The sequence below is a fragment of the Triticum aestivum genome, chromosome 2A (assembly GCF_018294505.1).
Source record: "Triticum aestivum cultivar Chinese Spring chromosome 2A, IWGSC CS RefSeq v2.1, whole genome shotgun sequence".
In the NCBI taxonomy this organism is placed as follows: domain Eukaryota; kingdom Viridiplantae; phylum Streptophyta; class Magnoliopsida; order Poales; family Poaceae; genus Triticum; species Triticum aestivum.
Genome location: NC_057797.1, coordinates 569,673,536 through 569,688,827, shown reverse-complemented (window position 1 = coordinate 569,688,827; position 15,292 = coordinate 569,673,536). Strand labels below are relative to the sequence as shown.

The window sequence follows — 15,292 nt, the reverse complement described above, 5'->3', positions numbered from 1 at the left end:
CGTGCCCCCAGAAACCCGTTTTTCGCCGGCTCGGGCCGAAACTGGTGTCGGCGGACCCAGGCGAACCCAGCGCCCTGGGGGGACGCTTGGGGCACCGGCACAAGTGAAAAGGGCGCATGGGTCCGCCCTGTCGGCGAGTCAAGCGCCTCTTCCTGTCGTTTCTTCCTGCTTTTTTCCCACTTCCCTCCCATACTCTTCCTTCCTCCCGCCAATCTCCCTCCCGCTCGCCTCCCAGCCGGCCGCCATGCCATCGAAGAAGTACGTCGCCCCCCGCGCGGCGGCAACCGCGACCGCCTCCGTCACCCAGCGAAAGCAGAGGAAGCCGAGGGCGCTGCCGACCAAGCCACCGGGCATGTCAAACGCCGAGTGGAGGGCGAAAGTTCAGCGATGGGAGGCTGTCACCACCGACCGGCGGAACAGGGCCATCGCCAAGAAGGCCCTGACAACGCGGCGCGCGCGGCTGCGGCTGCCTCATCAGCGAACCAAGACGAGGCCGAAGCGACTCGCGCGGGGATGATGAATCCACCCGGAAGCCACGCCCAATATGCGCCCTGGGGCCAGCAAGGCGTCGGCTCTCCGCAGCCATGGGGATCGCCCTCGCCGGGCTACGCCGACGGGGGCGCGCACGGTGGGTTCAACCCAAACGTCACCTTTCCCCATGGATACCCGGCCCAGCGCACGCCCTCTCCCGCCTTCGCCGGTGTGCAGTACCCTCCATACAACTACTCATCGCCCGCCTACGCTTCCTTCCCGACGCCCCTGCTACGCCGTGGCCCGCTGCCCTTCTCGCACCTCGGCGACACCGATGAGACCGAGGCCAACATGGACGACATTATCGCGGCAGGTTCGGCCGCGGCCGCCGCATCTCCCGGGTTCGTCACCCAGGACGAGGTGGTGGATCTCAGCGGCGGCATGGACGGCGAGCTCGGCTACGTCTACGGCAAGGACAAGCAGGAGGAGCAGGAGGAGGAGAATGACGACGAGGAGGAGGAGCCGACGCCTGTTCCGGCGAAGGAGCGCAAGAAGAAGAAGCGGGCGGGCAGGTCAGGCGAGCCGCGCATCAAGTAGGCGTCCAAGGAGGAGGAATGCCTCGCCAAACCATGGAAAGTCGTCTGCCTCGACCCGACGACCGGCATGAAGCAAAGCATCGAGACGTACTGGGACCGCATCAAGGCCGAGTTCAATGAGCGCAAGCTCGTCGACCCCTACTTCCAAGGCGTCTACATGCAGCGCGGCTCCAAGGCGATGGCGAACCATTGGGGGCGTATCTAGGGGGCGTGCAACAAATAGCATGGGGTCGTCGAGGAGGTCGCAGCTCGCCCAGAGAGCGGCACCAGCGTTGAGGATCAGGTATGCCACGCCGGTCTCCCGCCTCTTTTCGCCGTGTACGTGCGCCAACTGTTTGTTCCTCCACCAGTTGCTGCGCAAGTTCGCCCTGTACCGGCAGAGCAACAACGATGCCAATTTCAAGTACCTCCATGTTTACAAGCGCATTGATAAGTGCGAGAAGTGGGCAGAAGTCCGGCGCATCCTCGACAAGGCCAAGGAGACCCACAAGCCGGACGCGCCGACTCCTGGCGCATCGGAAGGGCGGCCGGACAGCAACAAATTTGCCAAGAAGGGGAAATAGGCCTATGCGGCCACCGCTCGAGTGCAGGAGTCCATCGAGCACTGCCTCGCCGACGCGCAGGCCCGAACCGTCCTTCGCGAAGAGAAGACCGAGGCGCGGTGGTCGCCGTTGATGTCGAGCAGCGCCGTCAAGCTCGACCTGCTCCGGACGAACGTAGCCGCGAAGAAGAGAAACACCGACCTGACTTTCCTGCTGGGCGTGGCGGACATGCTCCAGAGCACCGATGAGGCGGTCAAGGCGTGGTACTTGGCGGAGCGCGGCCTCATCCTGAACCAGCTTCCCTCGACAAGGCCGCCGACGCCGACGCACACGTCGACGCCGCCGCCAAGCCCGCGTGATGACGCCTCCACGATGCCCAGCATCACCGAAGCCGCGCCGACACCGCCCAGCGCAGAAGCAGCTCCGACACCGCCAAGCCCGCGCACGCCAACTCCGCCGACGCCTGGGGCAGAGTCCGCCGAGTGATGCGTTGCGCACGCGAACTTCTGCCGCTCTATTTTTTGTACGCCGAACTGTGGCTTGCGATCGCCCGACTTGTGGCGTCTTTTGTGAGCGGGAACGATCAAGTTCGAATTTTTCGCGTCCTGAGGGCGGCGCCTGGGGGCGTGACTGAGAGCTAGGTCGCCCCAGGGGCCGAACTAGCGCCGGTTCGCTCCCAGACCACTCTTTTTTCGCGCTCTGGGGGGCCGAACTGCTGGAGATGCTCTAAGCAATGTGACGGTCAGAAGAAAGAAAGCAGGCTGGGCTCGTGTGTGAAAGCGACGGGTGCGTGCGAAAGAACAAAGAAAAACAGCGTGCAAACCGATGGGTGCATACGACTCTCACGGACGCGGATCAACTGATCAATCAAACGGCTACGAAGGCGGCTGCTCGCATGAACACTTTTCACCAAGTACATGGTCATTTTTAGACATGTTTCCGCCAAATACTGTCTTTAAACATATTAGCTTCCGCCAAATTAATTACCTAGCCAGCAGCGGCTTTCCGTCATTCAGACAGAGAAAGTGCACGTAGTGGCTTTTGATTCATCAAAAGAATGTTCAGACTTTGGCAAAGCCTCTCTTTGTTTCTTTCCGGTTTGTGAAAAAACTGACATCCTAATGCTTCGATGGACCGATATGAGACTGCGTTGAATTGCAAACTACGTTTAGATAGAATGATCCAGACGCGCGAGAGGTTTGAGAGTTTGATTTGAAGATGCCTTTACTATATGAAAGGTAGTAACATATGTTACTACTCTAAGCTATTTCTCATTATGACCAGCGTCGTGTCTAACTATTATATGAGTCGGCCATTAGACTACCTGTAATGAATGTGTCATAGCTAATATCATGCATGTCAACTAGACAATTTTGATTAAATAGTGTATATAATTAAATGAAGAAAGAGATGATCATGATACCATCATAATAAATATTGAGGTCATCTAAGATATATTACAGAGGTAGTATCATACACTAATGTTATGGATGATACTAACTTATGACACTATCCATTATGAACCTTAAGGTAGGCTATAAGTGACGTGGCAACATCAACCATATAGCATGCTGTTACTATTAGTTATGCTCTAAGAGCATCTACGGCCGAAGATATCAAATTCGACCCCTCAAATGTCCGCAAACACGTCCTGCGGTCCTGGCACGTTTGCGGACACTGACCGGGCACTCCTCATTTTGGTGCGCCCGCACCCGTATATCTCAAATCTGATTCCTCATATACATGCAATATATGCATGTATGGAAATAAACTCACGTAGATCAACGAACTAGCACCAAATCTAGTTAAATCAGGCATGACTCTATCATAAACGATCATCGGACAACCAAAAGTTGTTGTTTCAATTGGACAGTACCCTAAACATACAATAAAAAAAACTTAATTAAATGGGGAACGGCGGAGAAAATCACCATTCCTTGTCGCGCCCTTTGCCTTGCGATCGACGGTGCTGCTTTTGCCTTCGGTGTACGCATCGGCCACCGGAGGATCCTCGCCGTCATCATCGGAGTCGCCCAACAGGTCCATGTGACCCTGGCAAGCCTTCGAAGCAAGCGCTCCTGCTCCTGGGTGTGCCTCCTCGCCTTCGCTGCCACCTTCATCGACGCCTTGTGCTTTGACAGCTCGATAGCAAGCCGCAGCCGCCGCGCATCCGTTTCCACTGTTGTTAGGGAGTGCCGGAGGATGAACGCAATGAGCGCGTCCTTAGGATATCGACCAGTGCACGCGCGAGTGCCCGTCGCCTCGCCGCCGCCTCGCCCGCCGCCATGGCCTCCCTTGCGCATTGCCGCTCGCGCCGTGCGACCAGCTCCTCTGACTCGGGCGTCCTCGAGCAGCCCGGCGCCGGCGAGGGCACAAGCACCCAACGGTGCCCATGGACGCCCTCTGGAGGTACAATGGACGTGGTGGCGGCGGGCGGCGTACTTGGAGCGGGGCGGAGCGGGCGACGCTCCCACCGGTGTTGCGCACCGGACGGGTCCGGTTACAACGCTCGCACTGCGACGACGGGCGCAGGAGGACGACGCATCACTCCATGGGCTGCCTCTGCTGTTGCCGCCCTGATCTAGACGAGAGCGGCACAAAGCAATGCGGAGAGCGACCGCATCGACGTCGCTCTTGTCACCATTGAAGTCGGAGCCATTGGAGTCATCCGTCATGAATCGGATTGGGAAGGGGAGAGGATGGACTGGGAAGAGGAGAGGACGAAGAGAATGAAATGGACCGAGCGGATTACGGTCTAGGGTTCATCGGAGGGGATATATGCAGGGCCAGGCTGGGCCGGGCTGATGTGACGGACACGTCCGGGCTGCCTTATATTTGTCCCACATTTAAGTCGGATACGAGGGATGCCGAACAGTCCGGACGTTTGAGAATAGTTTGAGGCGTCTAGATGGATGAGTTTTTTGTGACCATGCAGAGAGGGGGGTTTAAGATCCGTGAATAGATCCAAATGAAGCTGCTAGCCGACACACGCAGTCCCATACGGCCATAATCCACACCCGTCTACCGCAATGCAATCATAAAAAATTAAAGGCAGGCAGTACCGCCACTGACGCATCCATGCACGGTGTTGGATCTCATCTGACCACCCACCACCGGGGATCGACCGTTTGAAACTTTGAATCCATCCCCTTCCCCTGGCGTCGCGTCGCGTAAGCGTAATCGGACAGAAACAAGAGGATAAAAAGTGCGTTCGAATCTCTGGGGCTCCGAGCATAAATACGCCGCTGAACTGCAGTCGATGCGCACCGCCCACACACCCCTCGAGCACGTGAGCTCCGACTCGTCGCGACTCCATTGGCCGGCGACGCTGCCCGCTGTTGGTCGACCCGCAGCGGACGCCTCCCATCTTTCAGCGCTGAAGCACCTCACCCCCCGTGAGTTCAAAATATCGCTTCTTCGAGGCCACCTTGGAAAGTTTCAGTTAAAGCCCACCTCCTCTGCCCCCATACCGCCCCTGACTCTCCCTCGGGGTCGGAGTTTTTCAAACACTCCTTCCTGCCTAGCCTACCGTTGGGGCACAGTACGGTACGGCAGGAGCTCGAGGTGAGCGTGATCTGCGGGCGGTACGGCGGCGGGCGAGATGAGGCTGCTCGGCGGGGCGGACGACGGGAAGATCAACGACGAGGGGATGGCGCTGCGCAAGGCCGAGGAGGCCGGTGAGTTCTCTCCTCCCTTCCTTCCGCGTTCCAGTCCTGCCACGCGTTTCGCCTTCTCCGTCGCGATGCTGCGTGCGTGCGTGATCTTCTGCGTTTTCGCCGTTGCGCCGGTGTCTGAGTGGCGTTGAGTTGAGCTGCGGCGCCGGTGCCGGCGAGGCTGGATTGAGTGCTCCGTGAGGACGCTGATAGCTTGTGCAGTTGCGGCATTCGCACACGGAGAGCAGTAGTATTAAGCTGTGTTTACTGCAGTGGTGATTGCTCGTAATTAGTACTGTGCTCGGGTCTGCGCTTGATTTAAGTCGAGATGCATTTAGTGCATGCGGCATTCCGTCGGTTTAAATCGGGAGAACCAGTTGATTAGTGCTACACTGCAATCGCTCACATGAATTCAGCATCTCAGATTTCCGGTTTCCGTTCGTTCAGCATTCAGAATTCGAAAATAAATCAATCGGGGCATGAAAGCAAGGGAGAGGACAGACCGCACGATCGTGTTTGTTTGTCTGCACGAATCGCGACGCGAAATCAGTAACCTCCCTGACTCTGATCTGCTGCCGATACCGTACGCAGCTGCGCGGAGGTGCGAGGCGGCGCGATGGCTGCGGCAGATGGCGCCGGCGGCGGTGGAGGCCCTGCCGGACAGGCCGTCGGAGGAGGACTTCTGCATGGCCCTGCGCAACGGCCTCATCCTCTGCAAGGTCCTCAACCGCGTCAACCCCGGCGCCATCCCCAAGGTACATCCCATCCATCCCCAATAACACCCACCATAACCCGGTCGACTGGGTTCAGGGAGGGACTTCAAATGCCTGTTGGGAGTACTTGGAATCTCAGTGCCTGTTGTTTGTTTTGGCAGGTCGTTGAGAATCCCATTGACACCGTTCAGTGGTCCGACGGGGCGGCACAGTCCGCGATCCAGTACTTCGAGAACATGAGGAACTTCCTCGTTGCAGTTAGCGAGATGAATCTCTTGGAATTTGAAGCTTCCGACATTGAGAAGGTACGGCCTTCACGTAGCACTACCGTTGCTCCAAGTGTTGCCCTGTTTTTCTCGACATATCATGACAATTATTCATTACACCTTTCAAAACAATCATAGCGATTACTAGGAGTATCTTGATTTGCTGAATTGTATAGCCTGATACGATTCACTGAATTTGTTCCACATTTGCAAGAACACTAATGGGTTAAAGTTTATTACTGGAAAATGGAAATTGTTGTGGCTCTTCTGTTAGTACTCATTTTAACTTCTAAGACCAAATATTCAAGAGTATCTTAGTGAGAAACAAATGGAGCAAATATGAAATATCTCCTCCAGATTTTCATCAAAAGAAATATCTTCAATCAAGCTATTAAAAAGTTTGCTAATAAGAATTATGTGTTACTGCTAGAGTTTGGACATTTAGCTGTATATTTTGAACATTGTGGCATCTGAATTCACAGGGAGGCTCATCAATGAAAGTTGTGGACTGCATACTCTGTCTCAAAGCATACCACGAGTGGAAACTTTCAGGTGGAATCGGTATATGGCGGTATGGAGCTATTGTTAAGATTGCGCCTCCAAGCAAGAGGTTGCCTTCACATTCATCCAGGTTTGGAGGCTCAGCTGACCAGAACCAACAGATGCTGGAATTTGTTCATCTTCTCTCCGAGGTCTCCCTTGAGGAAACCAGAGTTGAAGAATCTCAGCACTCACTTTTCCAGCAGTTTGTTCTTCGGGTTGTGCGGGCATTCCTTCTGGAATGGAGTGAAGCTGACGACTTGCCTTTAGATGATATGGTAGGTATGTTCTGCTTATTCTTATATATTGGTGATCCCCTTTTAGTACTAGTTTAGCTGATCTCGTCACCAAACAATGCTGAACACCTGTGGACTAACTTATGGTGGTGGATTTTTTCAGGTCCTTGAAACAATACTTGAGCAAGCCTCTAAAGAATTCACCATTCTGCTTGTGTCCCACCGGAATCAGGTGCAGTATCATATTTGTACTCCTTGGTGTATTTTCCTCATGATGATGTACACCATCAATAGGCAACAGGCAGCATTTGCCATTAGCAGTCCTGAAAACTAAAAACTCTGCACCAATTACTGAAACTTACTGTTTAAACATGTACCATCTAACAGGTCAGATCCCTTTTAAGGAAGATGATGAAAGATGACAGTGGTGTTTGCTCTAAATTGGAGTTAATCGAAGCTATTTCAAAATCTTTGCAATTGCCCTGTGGTAGCCGCAAACACTTGGGTGACGGGGAAGGACTTGAACGCCAACAAGAAGAGCTGAAGGTAGGGAATGATGTGCATTTTTGTACTGCTTAACTTGAACATCAACACCGTTTTTCTTCAACTGTCAAGCTGCATGTTAAGTATTTAGTGGCAAGTCCACGTATTCCTTGTAGTTCCCTTTTTTAACATATAAATAACAGTAAAAACAATAAAATTACCTACCAATTTTATACTTATCTAATGAAAAATATCCTGTTCAGGGTTAGAATATACAGAATTAATATGGACATCTATTTTATGGACATTATCGCATTGTGCTAATTATTATTTCTTCTAAACATGAAATATTCAGAAGTTAAAACTGTCCTTCAATGAGATGAAGTCCGAAGTTGAATCCACTCGAGCTAAATGGGAGGAAGACTTGACGAGGCTAGGTGAGTAATGGTTTTAGAATTTTGTCAATTGTCGTCCTCTTCGGTCTCTAAAAATTATTCTAATGTTGCAGAAAGCTATTTTGAGGCGCAGAACCATAATGCTTACCACAAGTTACTGGAGGAAAATCGTAAGCTGTACAATCAAGTCCAAGATCTTAGAGGTAAACCTAAAATGGATTCAATTCATTTTATTTGCAGTAAAATAATAGTTACTGACAACTTCAAATATGTTTCTTAGGTAGCATCCGAGTCTACTGTAGAGTGAAACCTTTACCGAAGTCCCAACCTGATCAACGATCTACTGTGGATCATATTGGGGAAAACGGGGAGATCATGATTACTAACCCTGAAAAGGAAGGAAAGGATGGACGGAAGATATTCTCTTTCAACAAAATATTTGGACCTAATGTTTCACAATGTACATCATTAAACTTCCTCATTTTGTTTCCCATGTACCGCAAATCAATTGCATTCCCTCCAGTACTTTCCTAAAGAATAGTTGGTGATTCACAAGAAAGTTATGCTATTTTTTTTGTTATTATATACTTATTCCAAAGATAGAATTACTTGTTTATTTTGCATAAAGCCTTGCATGATCAATAAGAATGATATGTTATTTTGGGAAACCATAAAGTAATTTTGTAGGAGATGGTGTACTCTAATTGCAACTCTTAATGCTACCAGTCGACTCACTTTCATTTTCTTTGTAACAGCTGAAGTTTATGTTGATACACAACCACTTATAAGATCAGTGATGGATGGCTATAATGTTTGTATATTTGCATATGGTCAAACAGGATCAGGAAAAACCTACACTATGGTAATTTTTCACATTTATTTGCTTTTGGGTTCACACCATTAAATTTGTGGGGCATGTCCAGTCGACGTGCAATACTATAATGGAAGGAGTTGCAATAATAAAAACTACAAGGAGGGGATAAAGATCTTTAATACTGAAGCATGTCCTATTGGAGGGTTTTTTTTTTGACAATGTATTTGTTTTTTGCATATGTTACTCAGAGTGGTCCAGACAAAACAGCAGAGGAGACCTTGGGCGTAAACTACCGGTCGCTAAATGATCTGTTTGATATTTCTCAAAACAGATCAGATACCACGACATATGATGTGAGGGTTCAGATGATTGAAATATACAATGAACAAGTGAGAGACCTATTGATGGCTGATGGTGCAAACAAACGATATCCTTCCATGATTTCCAAAAAATGCCTTTTCTTTGTTGCAATGTGCATACCAAATATATTGCTTTATGCTTACTTTCCTTGCTTCACTGTCAAAACTTTGGTTCCATAAATTTCCTTCTGGATTTTTTTCTTAACTGTACACACATTAGAGATTCGTAACAATTCCCATGTAAATGGACTCAACATCCCTGATGCCAATCTAGTGCCTGTGAAGTGCACAAAGGATGTTTTGGACCTGATGAAACTTGGCCACAGAAATCGGGCTGTTGGAGCAACTGCCCTTAATGAACGAAGTAGCCGCTCACACAGGTATTCACTATAAAACTAATGAAATGAATTGTATCGCCAAATAAGGTTATACCCTTAGTATAATCTCCTTGCATCATGTGTATAGACCATGTCTTCAAACATCTGCGACATAGCCATAATCACTGCATGTGGTAACGTTGCTTCCCTTCTCTTCAGTGTGTTGACAGTTCATGTGCAAGGGAAGGAGATAATTTCTGGTTCAACTTTAAGAGGATGCCTTCACCTGGTGGATCTCGCGGGAAGTGAGAGGGTGGACAAATCTGAGGCCGCCGGAGAAAGACTGACTGAAGCCAAGCACATCAACAAATCACTATCGGCACTTGGTGATGTTATAGCGGCACTAGCCCAGAAGAGTTCACACGTTCCATACCGGAACAGCAAACTGACACAAGTGCTGCAAGACGCCTTAGGTACAAAAACACTCTTACAAGACTTGGAACTTGTTTCGTCAAGAATGCCGACATGGCTAATCATTTGCTTTTCTTGCGATACAGGCGGCCAGGCAAAGACATTGATGTTTGTGCATGTGAACCCTGAAGCGGATTCTTTCGGTGAAACAATTAGCACTCTCAAGTTCGCTGAGCGTGTGGCCACCATAGAACTTGGCGCAGCCCGTGTTAACAAGGAAGGAGCACAGGTCAAAGACCTCAAGGAAGAGGTACGTACGGCATTGGGATTGTGTTGTTGAGTTGTGAAACGCAGAGCAGGCCTTGGAACTTTGTTTTTGTTCACTCATGAGTCATGATACGACTTCTACCTTTGTCAGATTGGTAAACTGAAATCGGCATTGGAAGATAAGGAGCGTGAAGCAGCACAGCTGAGAGATGCCACAAACCGTATAACATCATCCGAGACCAGAAATGCTGCAAGGGCGAGGTCACCTCTTATCACCACCAGCTTGCGCTTCAAGCCTGAGGCTAGGCAGGATTCCAGCGTCGACACCTGCACAAGCGAGGTACTTGATTGTTTCAAACATGGATTTTCATTCTCACAGAAGGAAGTAACCTGAGTAAACATACGACTTGTTCCGTGCTTGCAGATCAGAAGCTCGTCTTCTGGAAAGCAGAGAAGGTTCCGGTCTCCACTGTCGGTGCGAGAGGTGGACGACAAGTCACCCGTCATCAGCAGGGAGCTATACTTCAGCTCACGCAAGTTCAAGACCCCGTCACCTCCGGTGAGAAGCTCGTTCTCCGCCGAGAGATCCGGCGGCACCGTCATGAAAACCGTGGAGAAGGCCGAGAGCATCGTCGAGTGCACGCCCACGCCGAGGGCCGAGCCGCCGGCAAAGGCATCGCAGGGCAGCCGGTCCAGGAACAACACGCCGGCGTCCATTCTGACGGAGCAGAGCCTGCGGAAATTCCGGGACTCGGAGGAGAACCGGAGCGCGAAGCCAACGGTTAGAGAGAGCGTGAGCGTGACCAAGAACAGGCCTGACAGCGCGGCCAAGGCGCGGAGGGAGGAGCAGCAGACGGCGAACGGCGGCGCGGAGTCGGGGAGTAAGGCGGCGAGGTCGGAGGCCAGGGTGAGGAAGAACTGGTCCGATGTGGAGAACGAGGTGGCCAACGGCGAGCCCACCTTCCATCTCAGCCGGAAGTCGGCCAAGAAGCTCCCGCCGCCGGCGACTAGGCAGTCCCAGAGCATCGACCTCAGGTACGTCGTACCAACGATTCTTCAGCTGGGCGTGTCACTTTGGCGGTGCATCGGTGGCTTCATTTTGCTTGGGTGTTTGTTGTTGTCTGTCAGGGCGTCGGTCCGGGAGGCGGAGGCCGTGACGGAAGGGAAGCATCGCCGGAGCAGGCCGCCGTACGCCGAGAGGACCAACGCCCCCTTGCCGGAGACGCGCCGCAGCATGTCCCTGCCGCGCGGGAAGCTCGCGCCCGTGTGAGCCTTCTTCCTGGCTTGGCTGGTTTGTTTAGCCATTCTTTGATTGTTGTGACGGTGTCGTGCCCGTCCGGTCTGCAGGTTGGCTTCTACGGCTGGGTAGAAGCATGTGGATCCATCAGACCATCACATCGTTGCTTGCGTTCGTTCGCGTGTTTGTTGATTGATTTGTTCTCCACAGGTCTCGCGTGCGTCCTTTGTAGGAGTAAGTACACTGTAGCGCTTTAAAAAAAATAAACTGTAGCGCTTAAAAAAATTGTGCTCCCCAAGGTTGGAAACGGAGGCCAGATGCATCCGAAAAGTACCGTAGCCAGTTGACCTACACAGCTTCCAGTTTCTTAAAGCAGCGCGGGGTCTTAAAAACAGACACGGACGCAGACCCGAATGTTTTTAAAATTTGAAAAATCATGGATGTTGTATGAAACCGCAAACACGTTTAAATACTTTGAGTAAAATTTGGCAAGCTCAAACAAGTTTTGGAAACGGCAACATTTTTTCAACTCCCCCAAAAAATTGAATACATGAACATTTATTTTGAAAACGCGAACATATTTCAAATTCCAAAACAATTTCTTGCTACGCGAACATTATTGAGAAAAGGGCACTTTTTTGAAACGAACGAACAAAAATTGAAAACATGAATATTTTTAAAATTTGCAAACAATTTTGAAACTCCCGAACAAAATTTGAAGCACGGTCATTTTTAAAATTTTGGAACTCCGGAACAAAATTGAAAACAGGAACATTTTTTTTAAATTGCGAACAAAATTTGGAGCACGGTCATTTTTAAAATTTCAGAACTCCAGAATAAAATTGAAAACAGGAAATTAGAAAAGAAAAATACGAACAAATTTCGAAATAGGATTTTTTCCAAACTCCCATTTTTTTGAAACAAACATTTTTTGAAAGGCGAACGTACTTTCTAGTACTCGGATTTTTTTAAGATGGTAAACATTTTTGAATTTTAAACAAAAATAAAGAACATGATCTATTTTGAAATTCTGAACATTTTTCTTGAATTTTTGAACAAATTGCAAATTCTAGAAAACAAAAAATAAACATAAAAAGAGAAGTAAAAGGAATTAAAAAAGGAGTAGACAAAATGAATAAAGAAACAAAAAAATAAAGCCTATAGCGGGCCGGCCCAATGGGGAGCAGACTGTGCGTCGTGCGAAATGCCACAGATCCCGGCCATCCTTTGCCACGTCGACAATCCCTGTTTGCCAAACGATGTCAGGATTCAATTTAGACCAGGATTCTGTAGTTCAGGGTGCAATCGACCGGGATTTCGACTTGAGGGTTCGTTTCGCCCAACCTCTACGAGTTTAGGGTTTAAAATGGACTTTTTCCCTAACAAAAACCATCAGACGTAGCACGATAACAAATTAGAGCATCTCCAAGAGGTTTCAGAAAAGAAAGCTATAATAAATGGTTATTGGGGCTCTTCCAATAATTCTATTGAGGTTTGGGGGTGTGGTGCTTTCTCATATCCCCACTATTTCTCCATTGAATACCCAACCTGACTTCTCTCCACCTGGCGGTGGCACGATGGGCGGGCGGCGAGATCAAATTTTCACATAAATTGGAAGAGATGGAGGGATTTATTGGGACGCTCCAATAATTTTTTGAGAAAAGGACTTATTGGAAGAGATATTAGGAGAGATAAAATTTTCCTGGATATTGGAAGAGATGGAGGGATTTATTGGGACGCTCCAATATTTTTTTAGGAAAAGGGAGTCCATTGAAGCACTTTTTTTAGCCCAACTATGAATACCAAATTTTATTAGGGAAAGGGAATCCATTGAAGCACGTTTGTTGGCCAATTACCCCAATACGAGAATTTTATTGCGGAAAGGGGGTCTCTTGGAGCTTAGCAATTTTGTGAGCCACCTTGTTAGCCTTCCTTTTGCTATGATATTCGTAGGATTACTCATTTAACAAACTTAAGGGTTGTCTTTAAATCATTTTTGTTATATAATTCGTCCCCTTTCAAGAGATAATTCTATCTTTCTTTGTCTTTTAGCCTTCAATTTACTTTGAATTCCCCATGTTTTTACTTTGTGGCGACTAACTCACATAGTATTATGAGTACTAGCAAGAATTTTGCCTTTACGAAATTATGTGTTTCTTAAGCCTAGAAAATGGTGATACTGCAGTAAGATGATATGAAGTGTATTATGAGTTTTCCGACCAAAATTGCATAAAATTATCCGATCACAATATCTCAAGTAAACTTGATTTTATAAGTGACAAAACTATAAGTTGCAAAAGACTCGAGTCCTGAAAAATGATACTCTTTTTTTTGCGAATATCATTTGTGTTGTACTCATGACAACATATTTCTCTTAAGGGAGTACCGCAGGGTAAATAAGTATTTAACTATTATATGCTTGGTTGGAAACTAAGTGAAGTTGATGATATGTAAAATGTATATGTGCATATTTAGCTATCAAGAATAGCCGTGACATCCTTTGAATGTTGAGTTATAGTGGCAACAAGGCCAAGGGTGGATAAAAGATGATGTTGATTCCTCCATGTTAAAATAATTATTTCCACCTAACATGAGCTTAGTGTATTTCCTTTTGAAAATGTCGGCCATGTATTTCATGAAATGCTTTCACAATCATTTAGAGTAATAAACATATTATGGATGAAATGAACTAATTTGACACAATCACGATCAAGATGATCCTTTATTTATTGAACACGGCACAATCGAAATCACCCGCATACACTCACCCCTATGATCGTATGGCATGCCCACCCTACCCCTATGAGCATATCTGAGAGACTGAGCTGGCATATCATCTTAAGACTGACGAAATCGCCACAAACGCCTTCGGTGTCGGCGGGAACGTCTCCTCTCACTGAAGGCACATTGCCGAAAGGCCTGGAATAATCCAGAAAAATGCAACCACCAACGTAAGTCTAAGACTTGAACTCTAGTGGTTGGGGATATCACCGTCCTCCTAACTATCCAACCACAGATTGATGGCAATCAAGATGATCCTTAGTGATCGTGTTGATAGTGTATGAAAGTTAGAAGTGAATGATGAAATACAGGGGGGTTGTAGCAGTTGCCCCAAATAAGAAATGACTGTTGGGGATCGTTGCAGAAATTAAAAAATAATCTACGCATCACCAAGATCAACCTATGGAGAAACTAGCAACGAGAGAGAGAGAGGAGTGCATCTTCATACCCTTGAAGATCGCGACACGGAAGCGTTACAAGAATGCGGATGAGGGAGTCGTACTCGTGGCGATTCAGATCGTGGTTGATTCCGATCCAAGCGCCGAACAACGGCGCCTCCGCGTTCAACACACGTGGAGGCCGATGACGTCTCCCACGCCTTGATCCAGCAAGGAGAGAGGGAGAGGTTGGGGAAGACAACTCCAACAGCAGCACGACGGCGTGGTGGTGTTGGAGCAGCGTGGTACTCCGGCAGGGCTTCGCCAAGCGTTGCGGGAGGAGGACGAGGTGTTGGGGAGGGGAGGGCTACGCCTTGGATGTGGTCCCGCTGCCCTCCCACCTCCCCTCTATTTATAGGGGCAAGGGAGAGGGGGCCGGCCCCCTCCAGATGGATCTAGAGGGAGGCGGTGGCCAAGGGGGGATGCTTGCCCGCCAAGCAAAGGGGGCGTGATACGTCTCCGTCGTATCTACTTTTTCAAACACTTTTGCCCTTATTTTGGACTCTAACTTGCATGATTTGAATGGAACTAACCCGGACTGGCGCTGTTTTCAGCAGAATTACCATGGTGTTATTTATGTGCAGAAAACAAACGTTCTCGGAATGACCTGAAACTTCACGGAGCAACTTTTTGGAAAATATAAAAAATACCTGCAAAATATGAAGGCCAGGGGCCCACCACCTGTCCATGAGGGTGAGGGCGCGCCCCCCTACCTTGTGGGCCCCCTGGAGCTCCTTCGACTCCAACCCCAACTCTATATATTGTGTTTCGGGG

General features: G+C 49.0%; 1 protein-coding gene across 1 annotated transcript; it reads left to right on the top strand.

The window, feature by feature from the left end:
- Positions 1–4,886: 4,886 nt before the first annotated feature.
- Positions 4,887–11,509, top strand: LOC123189485 (kinesin-like protein KIN-14F). Its single transcript, XM_044601914.1, has 18 exons — positions 4,887–5,286; positions 5,854–6,017; positions 6,137–6,280; positions 6,724–7,059; positions 7,181–7,249; positions 7,405–7,563; positions 7,856–7,937; positions 8,009–8,098; positions 8,176–8,355; positions 8,651–8,757; positions 8,958–9,136; positions 9,284–9,448; positions 9,605–9,858; positions 9,943–10,106; positions 10,215–10,403; positions 10,488–11,098; positions 11,192–11,329; positions 11,411–11,509. Exons 1-18 carry the CDS (start codon positions 5,211–5,213, stop codon positions 11,430–11,432), a joined length of 3,129 nt encoding a protein of 1,042 aa, XP_044457849.1. The 5' UTR covers positions 4,887–5,210; the 3' UTR covers positions 11,433–11,509.
- Positions 11,510–15,292: the final 3,783 nt, after the last annotated feature.